Genomic DNA, 14,857 nt, shown 5'->3' on the forward strand with positions numbered 1-14,857 from the left:
TCATTATCATTTGGTTATTATGGCAGTAGTCAAAAGCAACTGCCTTGTCTGCATCTTTCTATCCTGAACCAACTCATATCTGACAAATAGTTTGTTCCTTCATATTATGTGCATATATTTGTTGATTGGTAAGGTTTATAACATGTGATTGTTGCAAATGTCTGATGATGTTGTATTTACCTATTTGTATTTACCTATTTGTAGTATACAGGAATTGAGCAATGCTCATGTTGTCCTGTCTCCATATCCACATTTATCAAGTCTACCTTTACACACATGAATGTTTTTCTCATGCACCACCTCTTTGTCTAAGTCGTTCCAAATATTTAAGTATTTACCTAATATACCTAATTGTGATATACACGGAATGTACTATGCTCGTGGGTTTCCGTCGCTGTTTCTCAATAAGTCGAATTTAGCTTTAAACTCGTTTAAGTATTTAGACTGGACGATCTCTTTGTCCAGGCTATTCCATAAGTCTATACTTCTGTAAGGAAAGCTATATTTCTTGATATCCTTCAAGCAGCTTGACTTTTTCAATTTCATTCCATGTCCTCTTGTTGCTCTCTTATCCCATACAAACAGATCTTCTTTGTCAATTTTATCTACTCCCACCATGGTCCTGAAAACCGCAATCATGTCTCCCCTCTTTCTCCTTTCCTCTAACGAAGGCAAATTTAGTTTTTCCAATCTCTCTCTGTATGACAGGTCTGTCAGACTAGGGACCATCTTGGTTGCTGTTCTTTGTATTCTCACAATCTTGTTTATATCTTTCTTTTTGTGTGGGGACCACACTACCGCTGCATATTCTAACCTAGGGCGGATCATGGCCACTATCAATTTTTTCATCATTTCCTCATCCATATAATGAAATGCTACTCTTATGTTAGTCAAGAGTTTATAAGTCTGTCCAACTGTCTTGTTAATGTGCTTTTCTGGTGACAAACTATCTTGGACCAGCACTCCCAAATCTTTCTCTTCTCTCATTTTTGTGATTAATTCATTACCCAACAAATAATTCAGTGGTGGCCTCCTGGTACTTTTACCCATTTCCAATATTTTACATTTCTTTACATTAAATTTCATTTCCCACGTCCGGCTCCAATTGTGTATCCTATCCAAATCCTCCTGCAGTATTTTACAATCCTCCTCAACCTCTATCTTCCTCAAGATCTTTACATCATCAGCAAACAGACTTGCATAACTGTTCACTCCATCTACCATGTCATTTACGTAAATCAGGAACATTACTGGGCCAACACTGAGCCTTGAGGGACTCCACTTGTTACTTCCCTCCATCCAGACATCTTTTCCTTTATTACTGTCCTCATTTGTCTGTCTCTCAAAAAGTCTCTCATCCATTCCAGAAGTTTCCCCTTTAGTCCTCCTATATATTCTAGTTTCCACATTAGTCTCTTATGAGGTACCTTGTCAAAGGCCTTCTCTAAGTATAAGTATACACAATCCACCCAACCATCTCTCTCCTGTACCACATCAATCACTCTTGGGTAAAAGCTCAACAAGTTAGAAACACATGACCTTCCACTTCTGAATCCAAACTGACATTCAGCCAAAATATTCATCTCTTCCAGATATTTTATCCATCTGTCTTTCAGGATTCGCTCACACAATTTTGCGACCATGCTAGTTAGAGACACTGGTCTATAATTCAGGGGTTCTTCCCTGTTTCCTCCCTTGTAAATTGGTACCACATTTGCCCTCTTCTATTCTTTTGGCACTTTCCCCTCTTCCAGTGAGCATACAATTAAGCTGTGAATTTTATCCGCCAGTTGTTCTCTGCATTCCTTCAGTACCCAATTAGAAATTCCATCAGGTCCTGGGGCTTTCCTTACATCTTGAGTTTCCAGTAATTTATACACTTCCTGTACCTCCACTTTTATATCTTTCATCACCGGAACATTTCTAATCACTCCCTCCCCTTCCACAAGCTCCTTTTCTTTAGTGAAAACTGACTGGAAACGTTTGTTCATTATTTCTGCTTGCATTGCCGCATCCTTAAAGACCTCTCCTTCTACTTTCAGCTTGGTGATTCCTTCCTTTTGTTTCAGTTTGCCATTAACCAATCTATAAAACAGTTTGGGTTCATCCTTGCATTTGTCAATTATACCATTTTCAAAATTCCTTTCTTCTTCTCTACGTATTCTTGTGTATTCATTTCTAGTTCTTTTATATTCTTCCTTTGTTCTGTCATTACCTCTCTCCAATTGTTCCACGCCTTATCTCTCTCTTTTTTTGCTATCATACACCTTCTATTAAACCACTCCTTTTTCCTGTTTTCTTTCCCTCTTACTCTTGGTACAAATTTTTCCACTCCCAAATTATAGAGGTCTAGAAAGATATCCCACTTCCTCTGTATCTCTCTTGTTTCTCTGAATTTTCTCCAATCCACATTTTCAAAAAAGTTTCTCAATCCTGTAAAATTTGCTTTCCCAAAGTTGTATCTTCCCAGTCTATGAAGCTCGTCTCATGGCTTGACGTTTCCTATTAACATCTGGAACTCAATGACCACGTGATCACTTTTTCCCAAAGGACAGAGATATTCCAATGATTCTATTACATCGGGTTCTTTGGTGAACAGTAAATCTAGCCTTGCTGGTGTGTCCTCACCTCAAAACCGTGTCTCTTCTTTGACCCATTGCGTCATCACATTATTCATTATTATATTTAATAACATAGTGCCCCACGAATCCTCGCCGCCTCCCGAGTACCATTCCTCCCAGTTCACCTCTTTACAATTAAAGTCACCCACCAAAATTATATTATTGCTTTTCTCAATTGTTTTTTGCAAGTAGCTAGCCATATCTGACAACATCTCATGGTATTCGTCATCCTTCCATGCTCTCGTCTTTGGGGGAACATACACTACCACCATATCTCTCTTAACATTCTCTCCAGTTTCTAATTTCATATATATCACTTCAGCCCTGCCTTCTCCCATTTCCACAGTATCTACATTTATGTTGTTCTTCACTGCCATCATCACTCCTCCTCCCTTTTTTTCTTTTCTGTGTTTTCTCCACAGTTTGTATTTACCATCTCCCAAATGAACATCAATATCTTCTCTTAATTTGGCCTCTACAAAGCACATGACATCAGGTTCATGTTCTCTCAAGAAATCGTTAATTTCGATCCTTGTCGATATGAAACCATCAACATTAGTATATATCACCTTCAAGTTATTTTTGACATTATTAATATCCTCTTCTCTCCTACTCTCTGTCCGTACCACTTCCTCAACTTCTGATCTTTCACAACCATCCCCCCTAGTTTCCTTCACTTCTATTTCCTTAAATACCATTTCCTTACTTTCATATCCAATACTCTCCAAAAAAAAGTATTGCATTCTTCCTCTGTCCTCTTATCATTTTTTTCCTTTTTTCATCTGTTAAATATTTTATGTAAACCTATTTCAGGTATGTGCTGATGTCTAATTATGATTGGCAAGATTTTTAACATCTGGTTGTTACTTATATTACATGATTATGTCCATTGATAATCAATTGATAGATTATAGTGTCCAGTGATATTTTACAGGACATCAAAAGGGCAAAATCATATGCAACTGTAAATTATTTTTTATTAATTTACTACACCTGTGTCAGTAAAAATGAAGATACAGTTTTAAATAAGCAGCTTTTGGTGTATGTTGTGGGGTATCATTAAAGTTTTTTAGACCATCTCTTGGCAGAGTTACAACTCTTCAGGGACCTTGTAGACCCATGAGGGTTAGGTTAGGGGCCAGGTTATATAGTAGACCCTCACTACAGTAGACTAATTGAAGGGAAGCGAGGTTTGGTAAAACTGAAAGTGCATTAAATCTGAGGGTTCCCCCCCTCATTTGGGAATTCAAATACATGTTTGTAAGTAAATGAGTACAGTATCATATCCTAGCACTAAAAATGAAAACTGCACCCATTTTTCAATAACTTGGTCCATAATTTTGCCCTTTTGCAGCTGACAGTGACCTCTTGGCTATCATCCATGATTGTCACCGGGCCTAGTATGTTGTAACAAAACTGGATGATTTATCCTAATTGGTACCGGGCATCCCACTTGTAAACCCAAATTTTTCCTTGTACAGCAATTTATACCCACTAAATACATACATGGTGTTATGGTAAGCATCAGAATCACACGTGGGCTTGATCAGGGTAATAGAAAGTGGTGAAAAGGGCACAATAATGAAAAAACACATTCAGTCCATCCCCCAAGTACGCGCCTGTATGGGCGGCAGAGGACGGTGCGTACTAGGAATTCGCATACTCTGAATACATAAACTTATGGAAAAAATTACCTATGGTCAGCACCCCCCTTCATGGGCAACCCTTGAGACTCCTTTCATGCCAAGTATTGTTCTGTACAGGGGAGCTATCTAAGACATATGACCTAAGATAAAGTAAACCAACAAGATTATGGCTTTACTAAGTCAGCAAGGATATGGCTTAACTATACCAACAAGAATATGGCTGGCCACCTTAACTCAAGAGGACAACAGGCGAATTGTCTCCTGCACCACTCGGTTTCGGGACAATTCGGCATCAAGTCAATTCGTGGTCACAATAACAAGACAATTTGCCGTCATTAATGAAGGCAGCTTCTTCTTCTTCTTCTTCTTTTTTTTTTTTTTTTAAATGCAAGGAAGAAGGAACCAAAGGCCATGAGCCCGCAGTAACAGTTCCCTCCAAGAGAAAAACAAAATACAATAGAGAGCGAAATTCAAGATCCGATCATTTTGAGATGCCTGGACACACTGCGTTTGAAAGACTGGAGATCATAGGCAGCAGGAAATACAGACAGAAGGAGAGAGTTCCAGAGCTGACCTGTTGCATAAATGAAAGACTGGGAGTAACGGTTAACTCTTGCATTAGAGAGTTGGACAGAAAAGGGATGAGAGTTTGTTGCCAGACGGGTGCTACACGCCCGTCGTAGAGGTGGAGGAATGCAAGCGGACAGTTCAGAGGAGCAGTGACCATTAAAGTAGCGATAGAAAAGAGATAAAGATGCAACAGTGCGGCAAAGAGACAGAGGTTGAAGGGAGTCAGTAAGAGGAGGAGAGTTAATGAGATGAAAAGCCTTTGACTCCACCCTATTGAGAAGAGCTGTATGTGGGGAGCCTCCCCACACATGAGAGTTGTACTCCACACAGGAGCAGATAAAACCCCAGTATAGAGTCAACAATTGTGCAGGGGTAAAGAAAGAGCGGAGTCGGCTTAGCACACCCAATCTCTTGGAAGCAGATTTTACAAGAGATGTAATATGATCTTTCCAAGATAAGTCCCGAGTAAATGAAACCCCAAGCATGTTCAAGGATGATGCAGGATTAAGCTGAATATTATTAAACATTAGTGGGTATACCTGTGGAAGATTTTGTCGGGTTGATAGGTGTAAGAACTGAGTCTTAGATGCATTAAAAACAACCAGATTATTTTTACCCCAGTCAGAGATACGAGCCAAGTCAGACATTAGGTGTGCCATAGCCTCATCCCTTGTTTGCTGAAGTAACTGTTGAGATGGGCGTTGCGGGAACCGAATGGAAAGGTGAAGGGTGGAGTCATCAGCGTATGAGTGGATAGGGTTAGATGTACAGCTTAGAAGATCATTGATGAATAAAAGGAAGAGAGTTGGTGATAGGACAGAGCCCTGAGGAACACCACTGTTGATAGATCTAGGAGAACGATGGCCGTCTACAACAGCGGCTATAGAACGACCAGAAAGGAAGCTAGCGATGAAGGTATAGATAGAAGGATAGAAACCGTAGGAAGGCAGTTTGGAAATTAAAGATTTATGCCAGACTCGATCGAAAGCCTTTGAGATGTCAAGTGCAATGGCAAAGCTTTCGCCAAAGTCCCGAAAGGAGGATGACCAGGAGTCTGAAAGGTAGATGAGAAGATTGCCAGTGGAGCGTCCCTGACGGAACCCGTACTGACGATCGGAAAGAAGTTTGTGATAGGAAAGATGCCTTAAAATTTTTCTATTGAGAATTGACTTGAAAACTTTTGAAATACAGGACGTTAAAGCAATTGGACGATAGTTGGAGGGTTGGGAGTGGTCACCTGTCTTTGGGACTGGCTGAATGAGAGCAAACTTCCAGCAAGAAGGAAAGGTACAAGTTGACAGACAAAGGTGAAAGAGTTTGCCTAGGCAGGATGTAAGTACAGAAGCACAGTTCTTGAGAACAACAGGAGGGACCCCATCAGGCCCATATGCCTTGTTAGTACTCAGGCCAGTGATGGCAGAAAATACATCAACTGAAGAAATTTTAATGTCATCCATGAGGAAGTCAGAGGAGGGAAAAGATGGAGGAACAGCACCGGAATTGTCTAGGGTGGAATTGGAGGAGAAAGTCTGCGCGAAGAGATCTGCTTTATCAGTAGAAGAAATAACTACAGAACCATCAGAGTAGAAAAGAGGAGGGAAGGATGATGAGGTAAAGTTGTTAGAAAGATTTTTGGCAAGGTGCCAGAAGGAGCGGGAAGAATTCGAGTTGGAGAGTTGAGAGCATTTAGTAGAGCGAAGAACAGACTTAGCACGATTCCGGGCAGAAACGTAAAGATGATGTGATTCAGGGATGGGTTGGCTTCGGTACCTTTTGTAGGCCCTCTCCTTGTTGTGGACAGCATTAGAACAAGCGTGATTAAACCAAGGCTTTCTTGCGTTAGTCAGAGGATTTGAGAAAGGAATGTATGCTTCCATGCCCGAGAGAATAACCTCCGTAATGCGCAAGGCACACTCAGATGGCTCCCGGCTATGGAAGCAATAATCATTCCAGGGAAAATCAAAGAAGTACTGCCTGAGGGCCTCCCAGTCCGCAGCTCCAAAATGCCACAGGCGACGTTTCCCTGGAGGGTCCACAGGCCGTACCGGAGTGATAGGACAGGTTAAGGTAATAAGGTTGTGATCGGAGGAGCCCAACGGAGAGAAAAGATTAACAGAGTAAGCAGAAGGATTAGTTATGAGGAAGAGGTCAAGTATGTTGGAGCTCTCTCCAAGGCGGTCAGGGATACGGGTAGGGTGCTGTACAAGCTGCTCTAGGTCATTAAGGATAGAAAAGATGTAGGCTTGTTCACCAGGTGGATCCTTGAAAGGAGAGGAGAGCCAAAGGTGGTGGTGAACATTGAAATCTCCTAGAATGGAGATTTCAGAGAAAGGAGAAATGGATAGAATGTGTTCCATCGTAGAAGTAAGATAGTCAAAGAATTTTTGATAGTCAGTAGAATTAGGGGATAAGTAAACAGCACAGATATATTAGTCAGAGAATGACAGGAAAGCCGAAGCCAGAGTGTAGAGAATTCAGAAGAATCGAGTTCAGGAACACGAGAGCAAGATAAGTCGTTGCGTATATATACACAACAGCCACCTTTGGCTTTGAAATGAGTATAGAGAAAGTAGGAGGATACAGAAAAGGGTTTGCTGTCAGTTGCCTCAGACAGCTGAGTCTTCGTTAGAAAAAGAAGGTGAGGTTTAGAGGAGGAGAGGTGGTGCTCAACAGAGCGAAATTTAGAGGAAAGGCCGCGAATGTTGCAGAAATGAAGAAGAAGAGAGTCAGACAGTGGTTCCAGGCACCTCGAGTCGTCACCGGGAGAGGGGCGGATGGTGGGGGCATTTATGGTCCCCCCCCCTGGGGACTCCGAGGCTTGGTGAAGAGACGCCATTTTAGTTGAATTTGAATAGGAAGTGTAGTGTGTACTGTGCATGTAGTTTGGTGTAGATAGTTAGAGAAATTTGTACTGGAGAGCATGCTGGCCTACTCTCTGTGTAACTGAGACACTGAAAAAGTTCAGCAAAGGGGGATGGTCAGGAACTAGTCCTGAGGGCTGATCAAACGGGAGCTCCAGCACTCCCTGTCATCATTCTTTCCATCCACCTCGGGAGTACTGCCCTGCTCGACTGGTGCTACAGTCTACTAGCTATGGGTGATGCTAGAATAGTTCAAAGGCAACTACAGTAAGGAAGTAACAAGTTAATTAAACCACCAGTGATGGAGAGTGGAGACATGTCTAAGAGCCATTTCCTGGGGAGGATCAAGAGGATGATGCAAAGTCTGAGGTGTCAGAAATAGACTTTGAAGGGTTTATGAACGAAGTGAGTGCATTAGCTAGTGAAAGTGTCGAAAGTGCTGGTGACTAGAGTGGTGAGGAAGGTGGTGTGTTGAGTGGTGCAGGAGAGTATTCGCCATCAGACAATTTCCCGTCAGAACATGGACTATTCCCCTTCAGGACAATTCGCACCCTGGACAATTCCCTGTCATTCTATAAATATGGTATACTTCTATCTATCTATTGCCAGACGCCTCAATCCCGTTTGGGGTGACCACAAACAAATCGCCTCCAAGTCGCCCTGTCCCCCGCCATTTCACTGCCCTGCTCCCAACTCACACACCCCTCTCTCATATACCTCTCCACCCCATCCCTCCATCTCATCCTCGGCCTCCCCCTCCCTCTTCCCCCCTCCACCTCACTCACATACACTCACTTCGTCAATTTTTCACCCTCCATCCTCTCCAGATGGCCAAACCACCTCAGTGTGTTCCTCATAACGCTTCCTATCACATCCACATCAACACCACAACGCTCCTTTATATCCTCGTTCGTCAGCCTATCTCTCCATGTGACTCCACAGGCTCCTCTTAAATAACTCATTTCCACTGCTCTCACTCTTGACTTGTGTCCTTCCAACAACGTCCAAGCTTCACTTCCGTACGTTAGAGTTGGTATCACAATACTGTCATGTAGTAACTTTTTCACTTCCATGCTCACGTCCCTGTTTCTTATCACTGCTTTCAAAGAACCAGCAACCTTTCTTCCCTGCTGTACCCTTTCAAGCACTTCACCCTCCAAACCTCCATCCTTACTCATCACACTACCCAAGTACTTAAATGTACTCACATTTTCCAATTCCTCACCATCCAACCTCGCTGTACATTCACTGACTTCACCTCTCTCAAAGACCATCACTTTACTCTTCCCTACATTCACCTTTAGATTCCGTTTCTTACACACTCTCCCAAACTCATCCACCAAGCCTTGCAGCTCCCCTTCGTCTTCACTCAACAACACAGTATCATCTGCAAACAACAGTACAGGGAATTTCCAAACACTATCCTCTCTCACCAGGGCCACTCCAACATCCACTACCCTACCTTGTACCTCTTTTATTACCCCATCCATGTAGAAATTGAACAACCATGGAGACATGACACATCCCTGTTTCAACCCAACTTTCAAAGAGAAAAATTCACTTAGTTCACCATCCACACGCACTGCAGCCTTCGCACCATCGTACATACTCTTCACAGCATTCAACAACTTCCCATCTATTCATTATATTCTTAACACTTTCCACAATCCTTGTCTATCCACCCTGTCATATGCTTTCTTCAAATCCATGAAAGCCGCATACAACTTCTTTCCCTCCTCTAGAAACTTTTCCACTAAAGATCTAAGAATGAATATCTGATCTACACAACCTCTTCCCTTCCTAAAGCCTCCCTGTTCTTCTCCAACTAATTTCTCTGTTCTTTCTCTAATTCTGTCAATGAGGATCCTACCATACACTTTTCCTATTATACTAAGAAGACAAATGCCCCTATGATTACCACACACTTCTTTTTCCCCTTTTCCTTTGTACAAGGGAATAATTATACCTGACTTCCAATCCTCCGGGACTCTACCTTCCTCCCAGGCCAATCTGCACATCTTCCACATCCATTCTACTACTGTCTCTCCCCCATGCTTCAGCATTTCACCACACACTCCATCAATTCCTGGGGCTTTCCCCAATTTAACTTTCTTCATTGCTTCCACAACTTCCATCCTACTGATTTGTTCCTGTCTTCTCACCTCCCTCCTTCTCCCAGCCATTCCCCAGCCACTTATACTCGCATTACTTCCATCCTCTACGTTCAACAATTCCTTAAAGTGTTCTCTCCATCTGCTCACTTTTTCTCCCTTCTCCACTAGTAATCTACCATTTTTATCTTTCACTCCCCTGCTAACTTCACTTCCACCCTGTCTTACTCTTTTCACCTCTTTCCAGAACATTTTCTTACAGTCCCTCCACTTTACACTCAGATTCCTTCCAAATTCCTCATCCACTCTCTTCTTACTCTCTCTTACTAATCTTTTCACCTCTCTCTTTCTTTCTACACATAACTCTCTCTTCCACCTCTCAACTTCTTCCATGCCCCTATTTCTCATCCATTCATTGTATGCTTTCTTCTTTTGTGCCACAGCCTGTTTCACCTCTTCAGTCCAGCATGCTGTTCCTTGCACCCCCCTCTGTCTTCTCTTCCTTCCACACACCACATCACATGCTGCACATATTTCTTCTGTAAATATCCTACACACACCTTCCACGTCTCCCATCTGCTCCAGTTCATATTTGCCCAATCGTTCCTCCACTTCTCTCTTATACTCTGCCTTTTTCTCATCCTCTTGTAACCTTTCCACTCTCCTTGCAACTACTCCTTCCTCTCGTCTTTTCCTTCTTCTATTCCTCCATCTTACTTGAATTCTAATTCTGGCCACCACCAAGTAGTGGTCAGAAAGTCCACTCCCCCCAACCTCTACAAACTCTTGCATCCATTACACATCTTCACATCCTTTCATCCACACACACATAATCAATCATTGCCTCCCTTTCATTCAGTTCACCACCCACCCTTCTCGTCACTCGCCATGTATACCTGTGAATCATTTTATGCCCGAAGAGGGTATTGGCTACCACCAACCCCCTCCCAGCACAAATGTCCACTAACGCACTGCCATTCTCATCGATCTCAGCAGGCACACCCCACTCACCATCTATTCCATCCACCTTAACATTCCCAACTTTACCATTCATATCACCAATCAGAAACACTCTCTCATTCCTTCCAAACTTTTCCATGCACACTTCTACATTTGTCCAGAACACTTCTCTCACTCTTCTAGCACGATGTTGCGTTGGTGCATACACACACACAATCGCCCACATTTGTATTCCAACTTTCAGCTTTACCCACACAATCCTTGACCCAACTGATCCATACTGTCTTATGCTCCTCTTCCATCTTTTACTCACAACTATACATACTCCTTCCTTTGCCCTCTCATTCTCACCTACTCCTGCACATATACCCCATCCGTACTCGCATTCTCTCACACTTTCTCCTCTCCATTTTGTTTCAGTTATTCCACATACATCCATTTTCGCACCCTCAAGCACCTGGACAATCTCTCTCTCTTTCACTTCATCATTCGCTCCCCTTACATTCCACGTTCCGATAACCATGTCCTTTGTCTGGTCCTTGGTCGTCATCGTTTGGTCAGTCCTTGTCCGAGGCATATTGTTTGTTTTTTTAGTTAGTTGTTTTCCGGGGAGGGGCACTAACCCTCCACCAACCCTTTTAGTCGCCTTTTACGACAAGCAGGGATACTGAGGGAGTATTCTTGAAAACCTCCCCCAGTATTTTACTAACCATCAAAGTCTATGTTCAATAGCATAGGCTTTGGATATTACTGTATTTATTAGTTGCACCTTTAGTCAGTATTGACTAAAGGTGCAACTAATAAATAATATCCAAAGCCTGCACTATTGAACATTGGCTTTTATGGATTCCCCTGAATTACAGTTATTAATGTATTGATTAATTTATAGTAAGTATACTGACGGGGAATTGTCTGATGGTGAATTGACTTGACGGCGAATTGTCTTGGAACCCTAGCATGCAACTCCTGCACCACTTAACACACCACCTTCCTCACCACTCTAGTCACCAGCACTTTCAACACTTTCACTAGCTAATGCACTCACTTCGCTCATAAACCCTTCAAAGTCTGTTTCTGACACCTCTGACATCACATCATCCTCTTGATCCTTCCCAGGAAATGGCTTATCGACAAGTCTCCACTCTCCATCACTGGTGGTTGGCGCTTCTTGGGGTGGCAATGTCTCGTGCTTGGGGTAAACTCCGGATTTGGGCCAATCTTTGCTGTCGGCTCGCCTATTACGAGTTCAATTTGCGTCACTGTTAAAGAATACACTAAAATTCAATAAAAAATTGGTCTTTGTGTACAATGAGGATCGCGTACTGTGGGGAAGAACTGTACAATAATCCCTCTGTTATCTGGATGGCCGTTACCCGGACAATCCATTACCCAGATGCTGTGATCTGGCTGTTCAAAACTATTATTCATACATTTTTCCATATTATCCACACGAAATGCATGTGCCTGGGTTGAAATTTGGTCGCATGAACATTTCCCCCCATCTGGGCAGGAATAGCCCAGTGGTGCCATCCTGTCTAGCTGGGTATGGCCCTGTAGTGGTGATTGCTTTTCTGTGGTTGGTGTGTCTGCTTGACTATGGTAATTGCTTGGGTGTCGTTTTTAGGTCAGCTTAACCAGATTGTGTTAAACAACAAGAAAAAGTGTTGTACAGTGTACTGTAGTGGCCTTTTACACTGTCATTCAGAATTAGTTTATGTATGAAGGGGGGCCGGGGAGTAGTCCATTATCTGGATGGATCCATTACCCGAAAATGCTTTTGGCCCTATATGTCAAATAATTGAGATACCTGAGGTGGGCTTGAGGAAAGGGGTTTTGAGGCTAGGGAATGGAGAGATAGTGGTTTCCTCCACGTGGGATAACTCCTTGATTAGGGCCTCATCTTTGAATCCTTTAAAATCATCAAAAACCACTGATACTGTACCTTCGTTGTCAGCAAAAACCAGCTTAGGTGTGCGATAATAATGTTTTAGCCAAAAAATGTGTGATAATGGCAGGACCACATACTTTCATCTTTCAGTGATGGAAACTTCTGTAACCAAATGTGCAATAACCAAGGGATTTGGCATCCTTATCGTGGCATTTCTTCATGACTATTACAGTATTACTATACGGCACTCTGTTATTACAACTCAGCAGTCATGATGAGGAGAGGGCAGTTTTGGTTTGGAAGGGCTGCATAATGAGCCCAATTTAATGAACATTGTTCAGTATGACAAAAAAATTTCATTGGGTGCAGAGGTACTCAGAAGGGCTGCGTGATGCGTTCCGTTTACCATCCATTGTTCATTTTAGCTGACGAAAGTTTGGTTTGCTCAGAGGTGTTCATTAAACCCTAATTCCATTGTACTGAGGTTTGTTATAGTGAGGATATACTGTACACTCAGTTCTCATAAATCGCGTGTTCATAAATCACGGATTTGTAAATCACGACTAGGTGGCCATCAGACTACGGGCAACCTTAAATCACTGTTAAGTCACGAAAATCGCAGACCTAGGCACCCAAGTGGGCCTTTTCCAAGGAGAACCGTAAACCATGGCATTCATACAAAATCGCGACCCAACAACCGGTCACCGCGCGTCCCTGGTGGCATATGTGCATACTAATGCCGCCATGTTGTTGTTATTGTCCCGCCAGTCCGCACACTACAGACCGTCGCTGTGGAGTACGAGAGTTACCTGCCTTTTTTGTGCAACTTCCCCCTGCCTCCTACCTGCCATGGCCCCTCCTGACCCCCCGATGAAACGCTCTAAGCAGTATGGCGTCAAGAAGCTGCTGCAGTTGTTGTACAGTCAACATTTGGAGCTCATTCGTCATGTTGAGAGAGGGGAGAAGTTTTCAAAGCTGGCGAAAGAGTTTGGGAAGAACAAGTGCTGAGAGGTTCTAAGTTCTTCCCAACACCACCCCACTCCATTCACTGAAGCAATTTTGTCATAGGATTAAGGTGAGAGCCCTTAACATTGCTTATTTCTATTTAATACATGCATTGAATATTCCTAAATTTGTATGTTTGTGTTTGATGGTGCCTAGATAGGTGTAGGTAGGGTGCTGTGGGGGCGGGTTGGCCAAAGTCCAGACCCAAATTAATTTTTCATCTAAGAGTTATTATTCTTAAATCACGGAATTCGTAAATCACGGCAGTGATCCAGACCCAAATTGTTGCGATTTACGAGGATTGAGTGTACTGTATTCACAGAGATTCATTTCATGCTAGTGTTCATGTTCCCTAACCAACTATAAAAACACATGACTACTCTAGTGTAGGAGGGATAGATCAGAAGGATTATTAGACAGTGTTTTCTATATATAAAAGAATGTAACTGATATTAGCAGAATGTTTGAAATCCCCTTTTCCTAGTAAAACTTATCATTTGAAAAGCTTTAACATTGCAGTTGCATCCCTCATTGTATGTTGTAACTGTGATGAAAATATTTATTTTTCTTATCATATTGTTCCATGAACTTCTAGGTGAAGCCTTCAGTGAGTTTGAGGAGGGGACTATCACCTTTGCACCCACGTTTAAGTATGACCCAGGCACAGACCACTACGACACTTCTTCCAAGCAGCGTGTACCATCATACACAGACAGGATCCTTTTCAAGGTTAGAGAAAACCTGAAAAATACTGTGCAATTACTAGTCTATGTGAGAACTTTTCAACATACAAACTTTTTAAAAGAAGTGTTTGTCTAGTTATTCTTTCAGTATCACTTACAAAACACTGTGCAGTACTGTGCCTGTTAGTACTGTATGAAAATATTTAGCCATGAAGGTTTGCTTTATTTCTGTAGTCTTTCTTATACAATGCAGTAGTTTTATGAAACACAAAGGAAAACTAGTAGATTGACTTAAAGTTATTGGTATACAAATGGTATTCCAGTTTCTACTTGTGTTTGTATGTACATCAGTGATCTGTACAATATTTCACTTCAGGTATTAGTGAATTTTGACTTACAAAGATTTCAAGATACAAACCAGTTCTCAGTTCAGATTTAGTTCATATCAGCTGTATATAGTGACATGCAGGCAGTCTGTGTATGTCTTAATTTCAACCTCTTAAAACTAGAGG

The 14,857-nt window shown here is 42.2% G+C and overlaps 1 protein-coding gene across 1 annotated transcript in view; it reads left to right on the top strand.

The window, feature by feature from the left end:
- INPP5E (Inositol-3-phosphate synthase) overlaps window positions 1-14,857 on the top strand; it is a 576,780-nt gene that overhangs the window by 488,634 nt on the left and 73,289 nt on the right. The window contains 1 exon segment of the mRNA XM_080273293.1: window positions 14,258-14,391. Coding sequence (XP_080129419.1) covers window positions 14,258-14,391 — 134 coding nt within the window.

The sequence above is a fragment of the Coenobita brevimanus genome, chromosome 54 (assembly GCF_032717465.1).
Source record: "Coenobita brevimanus isolate Jiangsu-jjx chromosome 54, ASM3271746v2, whole genome shotgun sequence".
Lineage (NCBI taxonomy): Eukaryota > Metazoa > Arthropoda > Malacostraca > Decapoda > Coenobitidae > Coenobita > Coenobita brevimanus.